Source organism: Centropristis striata, chromosome 6 (assembly GCF_030273125.1).
Source record: "Centropristis striata isolate RG_2023a ecotype Rhode Island chromosome 6, C.striata_1.0, whole genome shotgun sequence".
Taxonomy (NCBI): Eukaryota; Metazoa; Chordata; class Actinopteri; order Perciformes; family Serranidae; genus Centropristis; species Centropristis striata.
Window position 1 is genome coordinate 29,101,941 of NC_081522.1, and position 21,330 is coordinate 29,123,270.

Below are 21,330 nucleotides of genomic sequence, written 5' to 3' on the forward strand. Positions count from 1 at the left end.
ATTGAAACCGTTTTTTAAGTGAACATAAATACTGTTTAACACTGTATACCTTTCTTTTCTTTTTTTTAAATCAAAGCTCCATAAAGTGCACATTTAAATAAAAAATATCTTAAATAAAAAGAGCCAATGAAATAAAATAGGCCAATCTTTTTCTGAAATAAACATATTAATATGAGAAAAGAACTAAATATGACAAACCCTAGTAAGGGCAGCATAAAGACTTTTTTTAACTATATCGATATATGCGATATGGTCTAATTCCATATCACATATAAAAATATATTTTTATATCGATATATCTCCCAGCCCTAATCTGAACTATACTCATTGTTCTATATCCTGCCATTCTAAATCCATTACAATGTAAGCTTTTGTTACAGTTTTCTAATCTTGACTCTCCTCTTCAGGTCTCAGCCCAGGAGACTCTGGTGTGGTGCTAAAGTGTCAAGTGTGTGGCCACAACTCTGACTCCCCTGCCCAGCTTCAGCAGCATGTTCGAACCCACCTGGAGGTTAGGGTCCCAGCTGAAAGGAGCCCCACCCCTCGCCAAAGCACCCCATCATCAGATGACCACCCCCAGCTCCAGCCGTCTCTCCAGGAGAGGGAGCCCCTAGCCTGTGTCCCAATGCCGGACTCATCCAGTCCTGGTGCAAATGGCGGCTCAGCCACACCTCGAGACTACAGCCCTTCTGACGCCCCAACCACTGACCTGAAGATCAAAGAGGAGCCTCATTCAGACTCAGAGACAGAAGAGCAGCAAATGGAGATTAAGGAGGATGGAGAGGAAGAAGAGCTTGGTGAAGAGGAGGGGGATCAAGAAGCAAGGAGGAAGACGAAGGAGGAGCAAGGAGCCACATCATCCTGCCACACATCGACCTCTCCGAAAAGTCCAGCTATCGCAACAGTGAAGGCAGAACCAACTAGTCCCACACCTGGTTCCAGCCCTGCACATGTGGGAGGCGCAGGGTCTGTTCTTCCTGGAGGAGCAATGTTCTTGCCTCAGTACATGTTTAATCCTGAGGCAGCCATTTTGCCTCAGGCCTCAGAAATACTGGCAAAAATGTCCGAGATGGTCCACAGCCGTCTGAAACAGGGTCAAACAGTTCCTCCGAACAACCCGGCGGCCTTCTTCCCCTCTGGAGGGACTGCATCTGCCGCTGCAGCCACTCCCCCTCACAAAGGAGCCACTTGCTTTGAATGCGATATCACGTTCAACAACATCAACAACTTCTATGCACATAAGAGGCTTTACTGCTCCAGCAGGCACCACGGAGAAGGTGCAACCTCAGCTTCAGGCCCTGGAGCGACAAGGGATGCAGCCTCAGCCACGATACCTTCCAGTGAGGCACATGGCTTGTCTGCATCTCCTCAGGGTGGAGCAGCAAGTAGAGCAGCCTCTGCTTCTCCTACTGACTCTGACCCTCCTGCAGGGAGTGGAGCAACCGAATCCAGGAGGGTGGTGGAAGTAAAGACAGAAACCCCTGCTGGGAGAGAGGGAATATCATCTTCTTCTGAAGGGGAAGGTGGAGGTGGAAGTGTTGGAGGAGGAGTTGGGGGAGAAAGAGCAAGCGAAGGCAGCCAGAGTCCAGCTAGTGGTTCTGCAGAGGACCAAGAAGAAGATCCCAATAGAACCTTCTGCCAGGCCTGCAACATCCGCTTCAGTCGTCACGAAAACTACACCGTTCACAAACGATTCTACTGCGCGTCACGCCACGACCCAACCAACCACCGAGCCGTGCACATGGCTAAGGCAACGACCGCAGCAGCATTCCTTCCCCAACCCATCCGCAAACGCAAGAGGAAGAAGATGTATGAGATTCACATGGCCAGGACCGAAGCCTTAGCTAACGCTGCTGCTGCTGCTGCTGCTGCAGCTGCCGCCGCCGCTGCTTCTGCACCATCGCCCTCTGTTCTGGGCTTGGCAGTAAAGCAGGAAGTTTCTCCTGGCGGGGCTGGCAGCTCCAGCCCCGAAGGAGATGGCCCCATCGACCTTAGCAAGAGGCCCCGTCTGAGAGAGGCTCCACGGCAAAGCAGTAGCAGTATTCTCCCTGCCCTGCCTCTTACTGACTACCACAAGTGCACCGCCTGCAGTATCAGCTTCAACAGCATTGAGAACTATTTGGCCCATAAAACCTACTATTGCCCTGCCACCACCCTCCAGCCCCACACCATGGAGCAGCTCCACAGGCTCAAGAGATCATCCTCTACCTCTCCCAAAAGCAGGCCTCAGCAGGAGCGCCCAGATCTTCTGCACCCTATGGAGGCCAAAGCTCTGCCTGCTGAGTGGGTCGCCCAGGCCCAAGGCACATCATCCAGTCCTCACCCCTCCGCCTTACCGGCCTCCGACGCCACATCTCCTCCGCATACGACCACCACACTTGCAGCCACCCCAGGAGCTGGAGCCAAAGGCGTGAGCCCCAGTTCTTCTCAGATGGTCTGCCCTTACTGCCCAAACAGACTCATCACCTGTGATCTGATGGAGCACTTCAAGACGACCCACGGCCTGGTTGTAACCATTCAGCCGCCCCAGCCGGGCAGTGCAGTTAGTCGCAGCCCCAGCCTTAGTCCCAGGGATGGTGCTGCTGCAACCACCTCAACCATCCAGCCCCGACTTGTCTCCCAAGTTCACAAAGACGGCGTCAACGGGCAGGCAAGGAGTGGGACAACTTCTCCCGCGTCTCCGCTGGTAAACGGCAGCCCTTCAGCCGGGGGTGGACCACATTCGGCCAGCTCACCTCTGCCCATGTCTCCCCCAAGGGCTCCCTCTCTGACTTTGTCACCTGTGCCTGAGGTCCTGAGGGAGACGGTGGGGTCGTCCCACCTTCCAGACAAGGCTGTCCCAACCATGGCCTCCCATCCTGTACCCACACCCCAGCCTGCCCCTGCCCCCGGCCCCAAAAGCCCACTGATCTCCCCCGTCCTGAACGGTAACTCCCGGTTCTGTCGGCTCTGCAACATCAAGTTCAGCAGCCTTTCCACGTTCATAGCTCATAAGAAATACTACTGCTCTTCCCACAGTGCTGAACACGTCAAGTGAGCTGAGTATTTTGTCTTTCCCCTTCCCCCCTACCTTTCTGAGTGGAGGTTTTCCTTCACCAGGTTTCAAGAAGCTCAGATGTCCCTGTTCCTCTGCCAGCCCCACCGACATGGGTGCCAAAATGGCGCTAAGCTGGCAGGACAATGAATGACAATGAATGACTGTTACTCACCTGGCAGGGTCTGATGCCCGGCTGCTTCAGAGCAGAATTTGCAGGTGGTGTTACTAACATACATTGACTGATATTTCTCCTCTGATGGGTCAAAGTTTGTAGTACACTAAGAGCTGAGACAGATGCTACCTGCACACACTAGTGTGCCCTCGTCCCCTAGATCACTCTATCTTCGTATCCCAGTCACAAATTCAACATCCTCCACTCCCAGGACTCAAAGTATGTTGCATTATGGGACGTTAAAAAACAATTACGTCAACAGCCTCTTTTCTCTCTCTGTTGAACCGACAGTAATTAGACTCTGACTGTAGGAGGCATTTCTGACTGATGACGAGACCGTAATGATGATGCTGATTATGATGAATCTCCAGTTTTTCCCTGAGCTCTTAATGTTCCAGACCTAAACAGAGGAATCGTTTCTCTTGTGTGGAAAAAGACTTGATCATTGTTAATGTTTTTATTATCTGTGCATAGTGTATGATGTCTGAAAAAAAGAATTATATAATGCTTTTGGTTTCAACACTGGCTCTTTTTTGCTTACTAGAGAAGCTAAAGCATTTTTAGCTAAAAAACAAATATGTGGTATCACAATGTTACTAATTACTGAAGGATAATATTTCAAAATGGACAGTTTTTTTCTTGTCTTTCATACACACAAATTTTTATTTTCTCTTTAAAATGCAAGGGAGGAAAAAAATGTGAAATATTTATCTTTTCGTCCTCACTGATTTCATGTCAACAGAAAACTACCTACCTGGTGTCTGAGAGTACTTGTATTTTTTATTTGTATATTTTTCATACTGTTGGAAGGAACTGTTTGGAACTGGGTGTGTTGAAGTGTATTTTCTAAGTGTAGATATCTAATATCTTCTCACAGTAATCACTGGGATCACACTGAACTTTGTTATCACCTTAGCATTTGGTGTTCTGTTTATGTAGTCTTTAATTGATGGTAAGGTCTGAAAACCAGCGCTGTTTATTTTGATCCCCTCTTGTACCTTGCTGATAAGCAACACGATTAGATCAGAACAGCTTTCTCACTTACAGCTTTTCACATGAGAAAGTTGAAGAGAGCGCTTCTGACCTGTTGTGTGTATACTGTGGTGAGAATGATGTAGCCTCCCAGATCTTAGAGGACACAAAATTTAAATTTTCAATCAGAAGTCTTTAGTTACTACTCCATACCATAAAAAGTATGACCATTACAGACACTCAGCTTTACATTATTTGTTGCGCACTGCCATTTCATATGTATATTAAGGGATACACAAAACACCAAACAATGAATATTCGGTGTCTAATGCACATCTTAAAAGATGACATTTTTCTTTTAAATGATTGTGTTTCTGTCCGGCAATGAAGGCATAGCAGGGAATAGTCACATCTTAGTACAACACCTCACATAGTGGAGTAAGCACATATATAATAACCACTTATTGTGGCCTGTGGTGTGTATGTGTGTGTGAGACAGACTGTGCTTTTCCTCTCTCACTTTATAGCTCTCTCACTCATGCTCACACACAGTTTACGCCATGTTCCCATGCTGCTGTTGCAGTTGCAATACAGTGTTAGTTAGAACTGTGAAATACTTTTTTTTCAACTTCTGATGCAAACTTACTAATGTCATCTTAAGCTTTTTAGGGCCGACTTAACTTAAAATTGAAGTTTATATATCGCATCCAGACACTGGATTTTCTTTTTCTTTAAAATTTGGTTCAAATTTATCTCTCAAATTGTGAAATTTGACACATTTCCCTCAGGATTTTGTTCTTGTTAAAGTAGAGCATTTGGACCTTTATGATACACTGGAACTAGAGAGTTGTGAAGAATTAGTTGAAAGTTTCATTGAGGCCAATCCTCAGCAAGGGAGCACAGAAACCAGATATGCCGTTCAAACTGTAAACCTACCAGCGCAGGACAGATCTGGACCTGTGTTGGCTACTACTGACCTGTTTATTTGGTAGTATACAAAGCCTGGTCAAAGTCTTCAGTCTCCTGTCAGAAGTGGTTGGGTGGAATATTGTCATACCTGGGGTTTTTTGGTCACTTAGGTATAACAGAACAAGCTGTAAATGCAAAATTGACGCATTATCTCAACATAAATTTATTTTGGCCAATGTGGCTAATTATAAGATCCTCATTAAATGATTAATCTTAACTCTATCTGTTCCCAAAGCTAAAAAATCAAACGTAAAAGTGAAGGATTTTTAACATATAACAAAATTCCTAGTTCATTATTATTATTATGTTGCCCTTTTGTGGTTTGGAGCAGCACTGTACCAGACACATCTTACTACTAAGTGTTTACAATTGTGCTGGTCTATCTCTCTTAGTTCATAAGGAGAGAGAAGGAGCAGAAGAAAATCCCCCATGTCATGTCAACTAGTCAAAAATTGAATAATTGGGTGCTGGAAATCATTATCTGAACTTACCGCCTTTTAATTGCACTGTGTTGTATAAAAATGTGCTGAATGTTTTAGTTTTAGCAACTTTTTTTGTAATGTATTTATGTTATACAGAACTTTTCCCCATCCAAAGTGTGTCACCTTGAAGGACTTTCTGAAATATTTTAACTCTCACATAAAACGTTTTTTTTTTTTCTAGTTGTAAACATGTTTTCTTAATAATTCCTCTGATATCCATAATGGGAAAAATCACAATGAATGTCAAAAACTTTTATTTTCACATATTTCATTTCAGTTCCATTACACTCTTGTCCAAACTATGCATGGGAAATTAAAAAAAGTTCTGAGAGACACTGAGAATGGAGAATGTGACTGTACTTCTTTCTATTGGCTTCTGTCTTTTTTATATGAATGCCTACGCACAGCTCTCGTCATTTAGAGTGGGAGTCCTTGACATTTTTTGTAGGTGCTTGATTCACTGCTGCGTGCATGTAGGCACTCATAAATAACTTCTTTCATAAGAAAGTTTCCAGTGCGCTGTTGCTGTTTCATAATGGCTCTTAAATGAAGGCTAAGTGAATCATCAGCTTTCCTTCCAAAAACACGTGCATGAGCAATAGTACCTGAAAGAAAGAAGAGGAGTGTGCCAAAGTAGAGCTCCAAGGCTGCTCCAATCAATGGCAAAGTGCACTGATAAAAACACAGGTACCTTCAGCCTGCACAGAGACAACATTTATTGATGCATATTTTCAAGTGACTTTCTTTCCTTGCATTTGTTTTCAATTATGAAAAATTTGTGTTTTAGAGCAGCTCATGGTCAATCTGTGACAAATGTTGGTATCAATGAAACACTTGACATAAGATGCAAAAAAACATAAATAATCCTGACCATTCTTAAGAATGTTGACAGCTTCTCATAACATTTTACATAACTTTATGTTACCAGGGGTTACCAGAAACCTGATCCTTTTTAAAAATGCACATTTTTCGAAGACAAGCTTCCAGTTTCTTTTATCAGTGACTGCTTTATATTATTATTTAACTCTTGCTCAGAGGAAGCTTTGAGCTATTTTTTTTTTTGCGCTTTCAAGTCTGGTTGAACCCTTGTACAGCAATTTGTTTTTCAGTGTACAAAACAAACCCCATCAATACAAAATAATCTCTATTGAAAAAAGAAAGCTTGAAAGAGCATTAAAAAATATAGTCCTTTCACCCATCTGAATGTACCACATCACACAGTTTGCTCCACCATCATGGAGCACGGACAAACAATCAAGACTTTGTAGAGTAGGAACCGGGCCCCTTAGCAGCGAGGGACAAACAAGTTCATTTGCAGCAGTAGAGCATAGTGACCAGTGTCTTGAACATATTTGAGAATTGACAATGGGAGTTGGGTTATAGAAAGACATTTTGTTGAACAACTTAGACATAGCATCGCCATGGAGTCAATAGAGAATAAGCTCACATTTTCGATCACTGCAGAAAAAAAGCTCTGTGCCAAACACATTTCTGTTGCTTACATGTTTTGTTCAGCAGCATAAACTTCACAAATGAACACCACTTAATGATGTTTGAATTGTAATTGCAGCTGACAGAAGTAAAAAGCTAACGTTATGCCAACTACACCACAGTCGCATGTCTTGACTGTCACAGTCATTATGCTTCAGACGTTCTCTGACAAGCTGACCAGTGGTTTTGACAAAACATGAACATCTCTTAAGCTTGTGTTAATCACAGACCTTATTTAAGGCATCTAACCAAAAACCCATCCAAAATCCTCATTAAGTTTGAGAAGTAAGACCCCATGGTGCTAAAATCCTAACTTGCTAGATATCCACTGACAGATGTCAGCCGGACAAGCAAAGATTTGTTTTGTCACGCTGGTTTTAGACTGGGGAAAAGACATGATCAGTTAGGTGTCCTCTGTATAGGAAAAGGCTTGAGTGAGTGAAAAAGGAGAAAACCCAGAAGTGACCCCTGAGGGATCCCAGTAGTGAGGCTACAAAGTTCATGGTGTGAACTGCCAAAGTGCAATGACTGAGTTGACCAGTTCTTAAAGGGGGGATCTGGAATGGAGGATCTGGTGGTTCATCATGTCAAATGCTGCCCCAGCAGTATGATAACCGTGGTGATTAATAATACACTCTCACCCTGAAACAGCTGAGCCCATCACAGTGACGCTTGATGACAACAGCTTAATAAATGAAGGATTGGCTTGTCCAGGAAATCATGGAACTGAGTGGCACCACAAATATACAGCCAGTGGCAGATAGTATGGGTTTTTTGACAGTTAATCAGTACAATGATGATAGAAAGAAATGTTGAAAAATAGTCTGGGGAAGCTGTTTATATGACCATATCTGTCTTACACGATTTCAGTTTTAGTGATGCTTTATTTTATTCTGAAAATGATGTAATTTCAACACGAAAAACATGAACCTCTGGATTTTTTTTTATGTTGGAAAGGATGCATGTCTCCCCTGTAAACAGACAGAATACAGGTTATAGTAATGACCAGTGATGGAAGTATCTAATGTTGTTACTAGTGCTGTTACTGTTGGTATTGATTACCTCTGATATTCAGTAATGGTTACAATTACTTGAATTTAAAAAGGTCTGTAACTTCTTAGCATGTATGAAAAGAGCGGACAACTTAGTGGGCCTGGGGCATGGTACAAACCAAATATACTGTAACGCTGGTCTACACACCGGCTGACAATGATGTGAGCTGCTTTTAGAAATGGATATACTGACATTATTTTTCCCTCTTTGAGATATATAGTGGTAAGATGTCATCAATGTAAAGCTGAAAACTCTTTATCCACATCAAAGGTTAGTAATTCTAATCTTCATAAGTAACTTGCAAAACGGCTGACCACGAAGCTAGTCGCTAAAGATGCTAATGTTCACCACAAAGCTATCCACTAAAGATGCTAATTCTGGCCATGAAGTTAGTCGCTAAAGATGCTAAAAATGACCAAGATGGAGCTGCCACTGCTACTCCCTCCAAACAGCCAATGCTTGCTTTTAACCCACGTCTGTCTGCTCCACAGTATGTAAGCCGGGAAAAACTAAACAGACTGATCGCCGGAAGACTTGCAACTGTTGAAAAGTTTAAAAAATATTGTGTTTTGTTGTTGTTGAGGTTTGTGTGGTTATTGAGTCAAACTGTCAGCAGTACTATTAATAATGAGGAAGAAAACCCTAAATAATGGTTTGAAAAAACAATCTTTAACTCTACAAGCATGTTTATAGCAGAAAGAGGTTGCTCAGTTGTCATGGAGATGGCTTGCATGCGATCACAGGATCTGGAACTTCAGCCACATAATATCCACATCTTTATAATTTGGTGTCCCTCATCTTTCAGAGGAACGATGTGGAACAGCTGCAGCTGCCACAGGGGCTTTTTTGGGTCTTCCATAAGCAGACAAAAGTTCTCTATTTCAGGAGCCCAAGTACCTTTTCAATCACAGCACTGGTTGAGCCACTGAGTGCATTGAATATATTTTGCCTCTAGGATGAGTGCCCATTATCTTTGTATGCTCTGTGTAAAGATGCGCTGAGTGGGTGTACAGTCTTCAAGCAAGTGGTAGTCACTTCCCATTCCACCCTGAAGGTGGCCATATCCTGAGCAGTGTCAACACACCCTGACATTGTGCAGATACCTCAGCCAACAAGTCTACACATCCAGGAACTTCATCTGTGTATACAAACTGCCTGGAGTTGAATACTTGCATATCCTTTGTTGATTATGTATGTGTTTCAATGATTTAAGGGAAGCCAGTTTTGTCTTGAGAGATATTTACCAGATTGGCAATCTCATCCTTTCTGGGCCATTGTATGTAATCATTTCTAAATCCATGCCAGAACCTTGCAAATGTTCTAGAAAACATACTGCAGGGCTCCTTTTGGCGTGTCAAAACAGTGTGTCACATCTGATTCTCTCTTGGTTTGCAAGCAACAAACTGGAGCACAGCAATTTATTCTGCATGTCTACGATAAGGTTTACAAAGAAAGGACCAACCTTCTTACAATGGGCCTATGCAATGGTATTTGTAGCATCAGTTTAAATCCAAGCTGTAACCTCCAGGCCTGAAAAGCAACGCAAAAGTGCCTTAAACCTGCATTCTTTCCAATGGCCAGACGGGGGTGATTAGCAGGTTGCAATAAGAAGTCCGTTTGTATGTAAGTCAAAAGCGAAATGGCCCTGCTTCTCACTTGAATTATTAACTCAGTACACGTTTTCCTAATGATTTTATGGGCTATGGTGCTGGTTTCAAGTCTTCTTCAATACAGCATGATCATTTTGTAAGTAAATGTCCCATTCAGAGTAAAATAGACAATAAAGCAGGATATGTTTTAGGGCAAGGCTAGATTAGGATTGACAGCTCGCTACCACGGTGACCTGTGTGTGTGGAACTTTCTCTCTTTCTGGCTGTGTTTTCAGCTCAAAAACCTTCACTGTAAATTACGTCACTTAAAAATGTCTTGTTCAGGTGGACTAAAAGACACTCTAAGGAGTTGGCTGTTCATTTTGAAAAAAGATTGCCCCTTGCTAACCAAGCTAGCTAGCTAGTGCTAGCCTTAGCTAATGATATGTAGTGTCATTCTGGCTCCCGTTCTGTTCAGCATGTGCACTGATTGCAAAAACCAAGATGGCGACAGCAAAATGCTAAACTCGAGTCTTCAAAACCTTAGTGATATTACAGCATCTACGTCCACAGTTTTTAGTTTGTAACAGAAGTTTCAACAGCCCTATGAAGCTGTAAAATATGGTGACACAAATCTATAATGGCTGTTTATTGTATAATGATGCACATACTGCTGTATGCACTATGGGAATGGTGCAGTAGGTAAGTCTAGCATCGAAACAAACAACATCAACAATAGTAATTGCAATGTAACAAAGTTGCAGTCTTTTGGTGCATGTTTTTTGTTTGTTTTTTAGAAAAGTGTGCTAGGCATTATGAATAATGTAATGAATAGAGTGGTCTTTTATGCCATTTTGAGAATTGATTTTTTTAATTGTATGTACCATTGCAGAGGTACACTTTCAAACTGTTTGACACCACTAGACTCCTCTAAATAAATAATGGTAAATATTACCATTTCATATAACCAGTGGTGAAAAAAGTATTCAGATCCCTTACTTAAGTGAAATTATTAATACCACACTGTGAAGTGACAAGTAAAACATCCTGCATTCAAAGCTTACTGAAGTAAAAGTACAAATGTAAAGGCATCAAACTGTACTTAAAGTATCATTAAAAAGTCTTGTTGTTATATATATTATTAGAGTATTTGTATTGATGCATTTATCCAAGCAGCATTTTAATTTTGTAACGATAGGGCTCATTTTAACTACTTAATATACTGTTATGAGGTTTAATAGTAGTGTTGCGACAACAAAGCTTCGTGAAACATTTGCTTTATTTTTTGACCCCTCTAGATGGTGGTCTTGGCTTAAAAAAAGGCTTCAGCATGATAATTGAGTGTGTTTTCAGCCCTTTGTTAAACAAAGAGCGCCATCTCTTGGGCTCCTTAAATAAAGCAAATGTTTCACGAAGCTTTGTTGTCCCAACACTATTTAATAGAAAAAGAAAAAAGTCTAATCACTTTAAATTGATTGTGTTTTTTATGTTAAATCTCAACCTGAAAAGTAACTAAAGCTGTCAGCTAAATGTAGTGGAGTAAAAAGTACAATATTTGCCTCCAAATTTAGTGAAGTTGAAGTATAAAGTTATATGAAGTAGAAATACTTAAGTAAATTACAAGTACCTGAAAATTGCTTGAGTACAGTACTTGAGTAAATGTACTTAGTTATATTCTACCACTGCATATAACAACAACAATGATAAGCAATAATAAAATAATTAGCTAATATGGATTGTAACACAGTCTCAAAGGAGTGGATTATCCTTCATCTGAAATATGTGCCTTGTCATTCTGAAATGAAAGGTAAATGTTGAATCCTTATAACTAGGAACCACAGTTTCTACACACCCCTTCACTCAATTGTGATGTTCCCTGCTATTCTGAACAGCAAGGGCATTGATTGTAACATCAAAAATTATATGCAAAGATTGGTCTTCTCAGTTGCCATAGCTGCAGTGCTTCTGTCACACAACACGGTGTACAACTGTTTCTGTTCAAATGAACATTTTCTACATTTTTGTCGAGGCTAAATGTGCATCTGGATTCTGTCGCAGCTCAGAGAGTCTATGAAAGCAGCCACTTTGACAGCAATTAGAGAATCAAAGTTCCAAGAAGAAGCTGAATAGATGTCATTCGTTTGGAATTACCCAAACCGCACAAGTGCTCAGATTTAAGGATGTTCTGACACAAACTTTAAAAACAACAACACCAGCACTGAAAACCCCACATCAACACATTTTTTCCATGTAGTGATCTATTTTTTGACATGGCTGCAGTTGTGTAAGTCAACATGTGTGTGTATATGTCTGTTTTTAATTCTTCACAACGACAGGCTAGTCTTCAAAGAGGTGATCTTCAAGGGCATTTTCAGGGTTTTCATGCACACGGTGGCCTTTTCAATCTCTATTTCATCTTTCCATTTCATCTCTCAGATGGGCAAGCAGTTATCTGCTCCGAGCCCATGAACACAGTGTTCTGAGCACTACAGTATGTCTCTCATGGTGAAATAGAAAGGTATTAAGGTAAGGAACATGAGGTCAGGCGAGGCCAGAGTCATAGATTACCGCTTTAAAAACTCTAGCTACAGTTCAAAAGGAGAAAACAAAGAAGGCTCAGTCACACATACACACATACAGTGTACACAACGCATGCCAGGTCCCTGTCATGGAATTTGTTCTGACTGATGTGATACAGCGAACCAGTATTAGCTGTCCACAAGAGCAGTGAGGTGTGACTAGTGGAGGTGTCACGTCTGCTAATGTAAGAGATGAAAGCTTTCCGTGTGTGTGTGTGTGTGTGTGTGTGTGTGTGTGTGTGTGTGTGCGTGTGTGTGTGTGTGTGTGTGTGTGTGTGTGTGTGTGTGTGTGTATGTGTGTGTGTGTGCAGGTTCCTAACTTGGGCCACCTTTGGGAATACTTTTCAGACTAATTACCAGTCAACTTGGGACAGCTTGACCAATTAGGGACAAAAGTCATGTCCCCAAATGGCAAAAAGATGATTTTTGGGTCAGTTGGAGGAAAAGTTAGTGTTAGTCAAGTAATGCCTGTGGTTATAGTTTTGCGAAGTTTCCAGGAAACAATGTAAGTCTTTGTAATATCCCCAGAAGTGACATAAGTAAACACCTATGCAGTGGTGGAAAAATAAGTCAGATCCCTTACTTAAGTAAAAGTACTAATACCACACTGTGAAATTACTACACTACAAGTAAAAGTCATGCATTCAAAACTTAACTTAAGTAAAAGTTCAAAAGTATCAGCATCAAAATGTACATAAAGAATCAAAAGTAAAAATATTAATAAAGTAATTTTGAGTTTGAGTTTTGAACAGTAAAAGTATTCCCTATGCAGAATGGACCCAATCAGATTGTTTTACATGCTAAATATAAAGATTATTTGTACTGATGCATTAATTTAAGCATCATTTTAGATAGGGCTCATTTAAACTACTTAATATAGGCTGCTGTTATGATGTTCAATTAAAAAAAAAAAAAAAACCCATCTTATCACTTTAAATGTATGATGATTTATGATTTTCATGTCAAAAGTAACTAAAGCTGTCAGCTTAAAGTTAGTGGAGTAAAAAGTACAATATTTATTTAAAATATAGCGAAAGTAGAAGTATACAGTTACATAAAATGGAAATACTCAAGTAAAGTACAAGTACCTCAAAACTTTACTTAAGTACAGTACTTGAGTAAATGTACTTAGTTACTTTCCACCACTAAAATTGTGTGTGGCCAGCCTGATGGCCAGCCTGTTCTCAGATGCCACAACTTTTTAGGAACATGCATCTTATTTTTCTCTTATTTTTGTTCTTATATGGTGCATAAGAGGAAAATAAGTAAATCCTGTGTGGAATTAATTAAATATATGCAACAGCAGTGTGCTCTTCTCCCATTGAATATATTGATGACTGGCGTCTTAAGTTGGTTGCACTTGTCAGGGAAACTAGCAAATAGCATAAAGAAATGCCCCAATAAATCCATATTAGGGCAGAAGACAAGTGCCGTGTGTAAACCATAAACCACATCCCAACAAGCCACTGACATTTGACAGGTAATGGTAAACTCAAAGGAAGAAGGAAAGAAAGGAAAAGAGTCATAAAAACAAAAGATACCAAGTCTCTTCAGCATGTTATCCTATTTTTCCACAAATTAACGGAACTTTCAAAGAAACAAATTAAAAAGTTGAAAAAATTAAAAGAAATAATTTATAATAAATGCCATTACATTTTTACCTGTATGATAGGCTTTGGTCATGTTACAGTGTAACATGAATAACAGGAATGTATCAAATTCTTCTTCTTCATGTATACTTAGTTACTTACTTACTAAAAAACAAAGGTTTGGCAGTTTTGAACATAAAATATAGTATTTGTACATGAATATATGTTGTATTTGTTTTATTTATGTTTTAGGTAACGCACACATTTTTTGGACTCAAGGTAAAAAAGTAAAAGGAGTTGCTGTCAGGTTTCAAAGCCATGATTGTGGTCAGGTCCCAGAAGACAATCATATACTCTCATATCTTCAGGTGGTGGTGGTTGAGATGGGGACACATTATGGTGCATTGCAATATTGTGCAGGGCACAGCAGGTCATGGTTTTTATTTTTATTACTTTATCAGGTGTTGTCACCTGCTGTGTGTAGGTATACAACAATATAGCATACTGAACTAATATTGGCCAACACCTGGGTAGAGTCAGAACTCAAGGAAACATCTTGGAAAGAAGCAGAAAAGATAAAACCGAACCAGGTGGAGGAAGTTCGTGAATGACCTATGCTCCCCAAAGAGGGAAAGGATTTAAGTCAAGTAAGTGAGTCCTGCTGGGTCTGAGGGTTGGTAAATGGTGTTATAAGCCACAGTAATAGTAGATTTGTCATGGGATCACATGCTTAGGGACTGTTTTTGTTTATCACCTGTTCATCTGCTTATCATTATCTCTCCTGTCATTGCAGATCTTGCCACCCTTGTCTGACCTGCAATCTCCTCATACCGTTTTGCCCTGCCTGTGACTTGCCTGTAACTTCTGCACTACATATATCAAATACTCTGACGATGCCATACTTGTACTCCTTAAAGACATTAACTCTGCTCTAAGCTATCAGGATTCCATCTCCCACTTCTCACAATGGTGCATAAACAATTACCTCAAACTTAATGTCAAGAAAACAAAAGAACTGATCATCTGTGGCCAATGTTTGTGGAACAGCCTCCCTGAAGACCTGAGGCCATCAGAGACTGTTCATATTTTAAGAGCAAACTGAAGACTTATCTTTTTAACTTGGCTTTTATTTTATTTATTGTTTTATCTTTTTTATCTAGGTTTTTATTTTATTTTATTTTATTATATATATATATATATACTTTCCATTGTCATATACATATGTATATGACAATGGACAATGTACACATGTCATATATATATATATCTTTTCATCTTATTTTATTTTCTTTTATCTTACTTTATTCTTTATCTAATTTATTTCAAACCTGCCTCTAGTGTTTCCTCACTGCTCCATGTTGAGATGGCGCTTCCTCAGTTCCTCAGTTCCTCAGTTTGTGCTTTGTTTTTAATAGGATGGGTGGGATGAAGGTGGGTGGGGTGGAGGGTGTTTGTTTCTAGGTTTTGTTATCTTTTTATTATTATTATTTTCTCCTTTTTGTATGTAAAGCGCTTTGTGTTGCATCTCTTTTGTATGAAAAGTGCTATACAAATAAAGTCTGATTGATTTATTGATCAACACCTCCAGCAACCACAGCTCAGCACACAACCTCACCCATAACCCCACTGTGATTAACGGTGCATCCTTGGAAATCGTGGAGTCCATCAAATACCTGAGACCAGTGGCGGACTCAGACTGTTTGAAGGGCAGGGGCGAAAAAATAAAAAGGGCACATTCTGCACAACATGGGGCCCCACCAATGCACAAAAAGCTATGATGCATCATGTATGATGAAATAGACCTCATCCTTTATTACAATTAGCATTAAGTTAAAGGAGATCAGATCAAAGTAATTAATGATATGGTACTGACAATTAAAACCATTGAATCAAACCATGTAGGGGGGTCCAGGGGCATGCCCCCCCCCCCCCCGGGAGAAAATGTGTACATTTTTAAGTAAAATGCATCTAATCCACTTTGAGAGCTAAATGAGAGCAAACACCTCACATAACATGTTTCACAGTTGGGTTATTATTATTATTATAGAATCTTTATTGATATCCTATTGTGACATTTTATTTAATCACTGCAGATCATTTTCTTCACTGGGATTCTTTTTCTCTCTCTGTTGCGAGGGCACGTTATCGTGTTTTCTTAACTTGGCATCTAATTGCGCTTTTCTATTACGGGTACAGGCAGACTATTAATCTGCTTTTTGCTTCGTTATCCATTGCGGATTCTAGTACCACTCGATGTAGCTGTTCGTCATATCGACGCCACATTAAAGCAACGCCTCTTTCACATTCCCTGTTCGTCGGCTACCAAAGAGAGGCACCATGGCACCAGAAGGGCACTAAAAGGGCACTTATTAAGGCACATTATCAAGTTTTTTGCTGTAGAGGGCACATAATCATAATGTTTTGTATGAAGGGGCACCCTAGAGGGCACCCAATCATTTTTCTGCATGTGTAAAGGGCAGCCAATAAGGCACTTCCTCTCGTTTTCACCACTCTAGAGGTAACTTTAGCGCGCTTTTTCAACCATAGAGGCACGAGGGGGGGGGGCGGTCGCCCTTCCTGCTCTCCCTCTGAGTCCGCCACTGCCTGAGACTCATCCTGGACAATAAACTGAACTTTGATCATCACACCACAGACGCACAAAAACGCTGCCAACAAAGACTCTGCCATTTGCAAACTCAAAGCACTCTCTGTAGCCTCCCAACTTCTGTGCGTGCACATGCTGGTCTGATTTTGTTGTCATTAACATGATGATTAGATAGCTAGACCAAATCATTATTAAGTGAAAACATTTGAAATTGCTAAATGAATAAGCTATAATGTATCAAGTAATAATGTGAACATTTTTCTTCTGTGTTTTCACAGAGTTAATAGCTTTTTCATAATTATCATTGATATTTCACAGCAGCACATAATGCCAAAAGGTCTTAAATTGATTATGTACTCAATTGATTCATGCATGAGGCCCATGTCATCGTCAGGCTGACATTAACTTTTGTTTAAAACAAACCAATCCTGAGGCTGACTGAATCACAAGTGATATAGGGTATAGGACCAGGACCAACTCAAACTATTGCTGAGACTGGAAATAAATTCTCTACGGAAAAACTTAATCCACAAAGGATTTTATCTGTCAGACAGAGCTTAGTACAAGTGCAGACAGGATTCTCTCTCTGGGAGGCCCCACTCAGATTTGCAGACTTTTTCATTAATGATTTCCTACTTGGTTTCAAGCCATGCCTGACTGTGACAATGACACAGCATTTTTTGCTTTTCACTTTGGTCTCATATATATATATAAATATAAATATATATATATGTATATATATATATATATATATATATATCCAATCAGCAGGTTTGATAGAATGCCCAATGCCCAGCCCAACTCAGGAATGTCTTCAGAAACACATTTAAGTGACTGTTTACTTGTAATTTCAGAAAGATTGTGACCCAGCTGCAACTTTTCTCCTGCTTGAAAACATACCAAGCACTGATCCAACTCACTTTGTTGCTATGATTGGTTGGAGGTCTATAGAGGTCCTGACATCATGTGACTCATTTTGTTTACATTCATTTTGGCAGCAAAAGTGTGAGCAAAATAAATGCACTGGTGTAAACATTCCCCCCTGTAATGCCCCCAGGTTGGTTAAAAATGTTCTTAAGTCGGAGCGTCCCGGTGGCTCACACTGGTAGAGCGCTTACCATGAAGGCCGTGTGCTTGCTGCAGCGGACCCGGGTTCGAATCCGGTCTGAGGTCCCTTTGCTGCATGTCTTCCCCTCTGTCTCCCCCTTTCTATCTGTCTCTGTCTAATAAAGCAGTAAAATGCCCAAAAAATAATCTTTAAAAACAAAAAAAATGTTCATAAGTCTAGAGGGTTATTGATGGACGAAATCTGAATAGACCTGCAGTACAACCTATTGGAGTAACTTAACATGTGCTGCAGAGCTGAGTGACACATGGAAGTTGGGCTAGTGCTTGGTCGGACAAACATGGTGGCCGAGTCACAAACTTTAGCAAACAAAAGCTAGCAGTAGTGAAGGGACAATGAAGCTTCATGAACCATTTGCATTATTTTTGACCCCACTAGATGGCTTTAAAAAAGGCTTTAGCAATGGTAATTGATTGGGTTTTCAGCCCTTTGTTGAACAAAGAGCGCCATCTAGTGGGCTCTGTAAATAAAGCAAATGGCTCACAAAGCTTCACTAGATATGACATTTTTTAGTGTAAATTGTTTTATCGTCTATTTGCGTTATTTAATCTTTTTGCCTTTTGGTTACCCCAGACAAAGATGGACTAGTCTGGATTTAAGACCCTTGCATGTATTGGTATATACTTTCACTATAAGATACAAATGTACTCTTCTTCTTCTCAAAAACTCCAAACTGCCATTAAGGTACTCTGCCCGAATACCTAAATTATTTGACTCACTTCAAATGTAATATAGACTTTTGTCCAGTAGACCTGTTAAATGAGTCTAAAGGGGCTGGGAGTCATGGAACTAAAACAGCATACAGCAATAATCCCTTGGTCTAAAGCTATCAGAGGCTCTGATGACTCCAAATGGAAATGACTGAATGCCTCTCACTATTCCTTCATACAAAACTTAATGAAAAGGCTTTCTTTACATGTTAGTATCTCTCTTTCTTTCTTTGCTCTTTCTCTCATCTCCTGCAGTTCTCCACACAAGGCTGATTAAGCATGCAGTGTGTGGACAGGTTAAGGATATGCCATGCCTACTGTTCAGGCAGATATTTGTCCTGATTGTTTCCTGATTAATTCATCTTCAGTGGAAGTGTGCAGAATGGAATAAAAAAAAAATGAAGAAGGACCTCTTTCATTGTTGGATATGGCATATGAATGAGTAATACATTTTTAATAAGTCCCTATCAGACAAATGCTATGCAGACAGAGACACTTCCATACTTGATTAGAAACCGGATTCACAGTTGGTTCAGATTCATAGTTCAAGCGTGCCAGGGCTGAAATTTCACTGTTCACTATATGCTGTCACACATTGTCCATCTTTGTATGTCCATAGACTCTCTCACTGGCTGACTTTTTTAAATAAATCTATTCTTGGACTTCTGCCTACATATTTGTGTTTATGTATGTGTAGAAACCTCAGCTAATATGGCCTGTGTTCTCAGGACATCATACAGATAGGTAGGTCATCAGGTAGGTCCCGAGACTCAGAACTAAACAGGGCAAAAGGGCTTTTAAATTTTCTGCCCCGTCTACCTGGAACGATCTGCAGAAGCAACTTGAAGTTGACATGTCTTGTAACTCTGGGGGATTTAAGTCAATTTTAAAAGACAAATAAATTCAATCGGATTTTGTACTTTTTGTACGGATTGCACTGTGTAATCATGTAATCCAACTCTTGTTTTTCTTGTAGTGTGTGACTGTATTTTGTTTGTGTCTTGTGTGATTGGCGTAACCATTTTGCTTTTGTGTTGCTGTCTTGGCCAGGTCACTCTTGGAAAAGAGGTTTTAAATCTCATTGAGTCTTTTTTACCTGGTTAAATAAAGGATATATTGATTGATTGAAATATTCTTCACATACATGCAAGTCCTGAAAATTTACAGGACAAAATATTTCCCGAAGGGCTTTGTGCAAGTAAAAGCAGGTTTGTCACTTAAGCAGTGTGTCCCCTTATTCCCCCTTTTGCGGAAAAGATGTGGGTGGGAAAAGCAAATCAGGATAACTTTGCTCACACAGCAGTGTAAATGACCTTTAGCAAGGTTCTTTGTGGTGTATTTGTATGATATAGCCTGTTTCTCATGTTTGTGTATTTTCTAGGTGTTTTACAATGTTTTGATCCTTTTGTTTTGGAAAGATGCCGTCCCTTTTGAAAGGGGTGCTTTTATTTTGAAAAGTAAATGGAACGGTGAAATTAAAGAACTAATGGTGGTTAATCAGGAGTGTTTTGTCATCCAAAAATGGGTATAAAGTATCAAAAAGTTTCTACAGTGCCTGGCTGACAGGGGCACAAGGTTGGTTGTACTTTATTTTCCTTATGTATGTTTAATAGTGGCTATTTCTGTCATTATTATTATTATTATTGTAAAAGTGTTTATGTGCTAGTGCTAATGGTGGCTATTTCCCTCATAGCTCGTGGACCGTCATTCAGCCAGGGATGCTACAAGCAGACAGACAAAAAGATCCACTGACACATTTTCCCCCCACAATATAAACTAAATAAAAAGTAACCATAGAAAAATAAAAACTGAGAAAATGCATGTAAGACAATTCTCATCAAAAACATCTTTGGAACCTGACTCACCAGATGTTGACTGCTGCTATATACCTGCCATTGGTCACATCTCTAAGGCGCTATTTTCCTTCCCTTCCCCTATCTTGCTATCCAGATATACTGTGCTGTATCTTGGGCTTAGTGCCGTTCAAGATCATTGTAATTGGTTTAACAAAATACAAATATAAGCTGGTGACTTTTCCCCCCAATAACAGCTTGATAATGGGTGGGTCCAGACCATTCTCCAGTGCTGACACAGCACTGTGGAAGAAGGTCTGTTATAAGAATCGCACTCTCTGACCCCCTAATCTCCAGAAGTTGATTTAGTTGCTTGACCACATTCTCTGTGCCAAAAATGCTAAAGTAACAGGATATTTAACTTAAAAATATATAATAAATAATAAAATTATGGACTAATTTAATCTAAAACTAAAAATAGGCAAGGAGAAGCAACATTACAGCAGGGACAAACTACAAAAACATGAAGCATACCAAGATGCGCTAAATAATAATGTTAATGTAAGATTATCCATCAGCCATCAAAGTCTTTCTTTTGAACTTTACTATTGACTGACAAATCACAGTTTAGACCTATACAGGCTAACCACTAAATTCACCAAAACGATTGGGTTCTATCCTTTGGTACAAAAAAAAAACATTTGGAATAAACATCCTGCCATTTCTGCAAATAGTCTTGAATAGCATGAAGACATGCTTTTTTTTTAGCTTTTACTATAACACTGAAGCAGTTGTTGATTACTTGTGGTCTTACCCGCCGGTAAAGAGGAATGATGAAACAGCAATGAGTGGCACAATAAAACAGTCAATAAAAGAGGTTTATGAAAAATTGTGAATCACTGTAACCGAGAGGTCCTTAACTGTACAGTCATAAATGTGCGCGGACACACACACACACACACACACACACACACACACACACACACACACACACACACACACACACACAGACGACCCAATACAGGATCCCCTTCTGGTTTATGTCTGGTGAAGATAATCAGGAATAAGAGAGAAAGCCTGAGTGTGCAGGTGAAAGGAGACAAATCATTATGAAGACCTCAGACTGCTGATGCTCAGCACTGAAAGTGCACACCCACACACTG

General features: G+C 40.2%; 1 protein-coding gene across 1 annotated transcript in view; it reads left to right on the forward strand.

The window, feature by feature from the left end:
* Positions 1-5,974, forward strand: part of zfpm1 (zinc finger protein, FOG family member 1) — a 115,849-nt gene extending 109,875 nt beyond the window's left edge. Inside the window, exon 9 of the mRNA XM_059334810.1 lies at positions 408-5,974. Coding sequence (XP_059190793.1) covers positions 408-3,037 — 2,630 coding nt within the window. The 3' untranslated portion in view covers positions 3,038-5,974. The remainder of the gene's footprint in view (positions 1-407) is intronic.
* Positions 5,975-21,330: the final 15,356 nt, after the last annotated feature.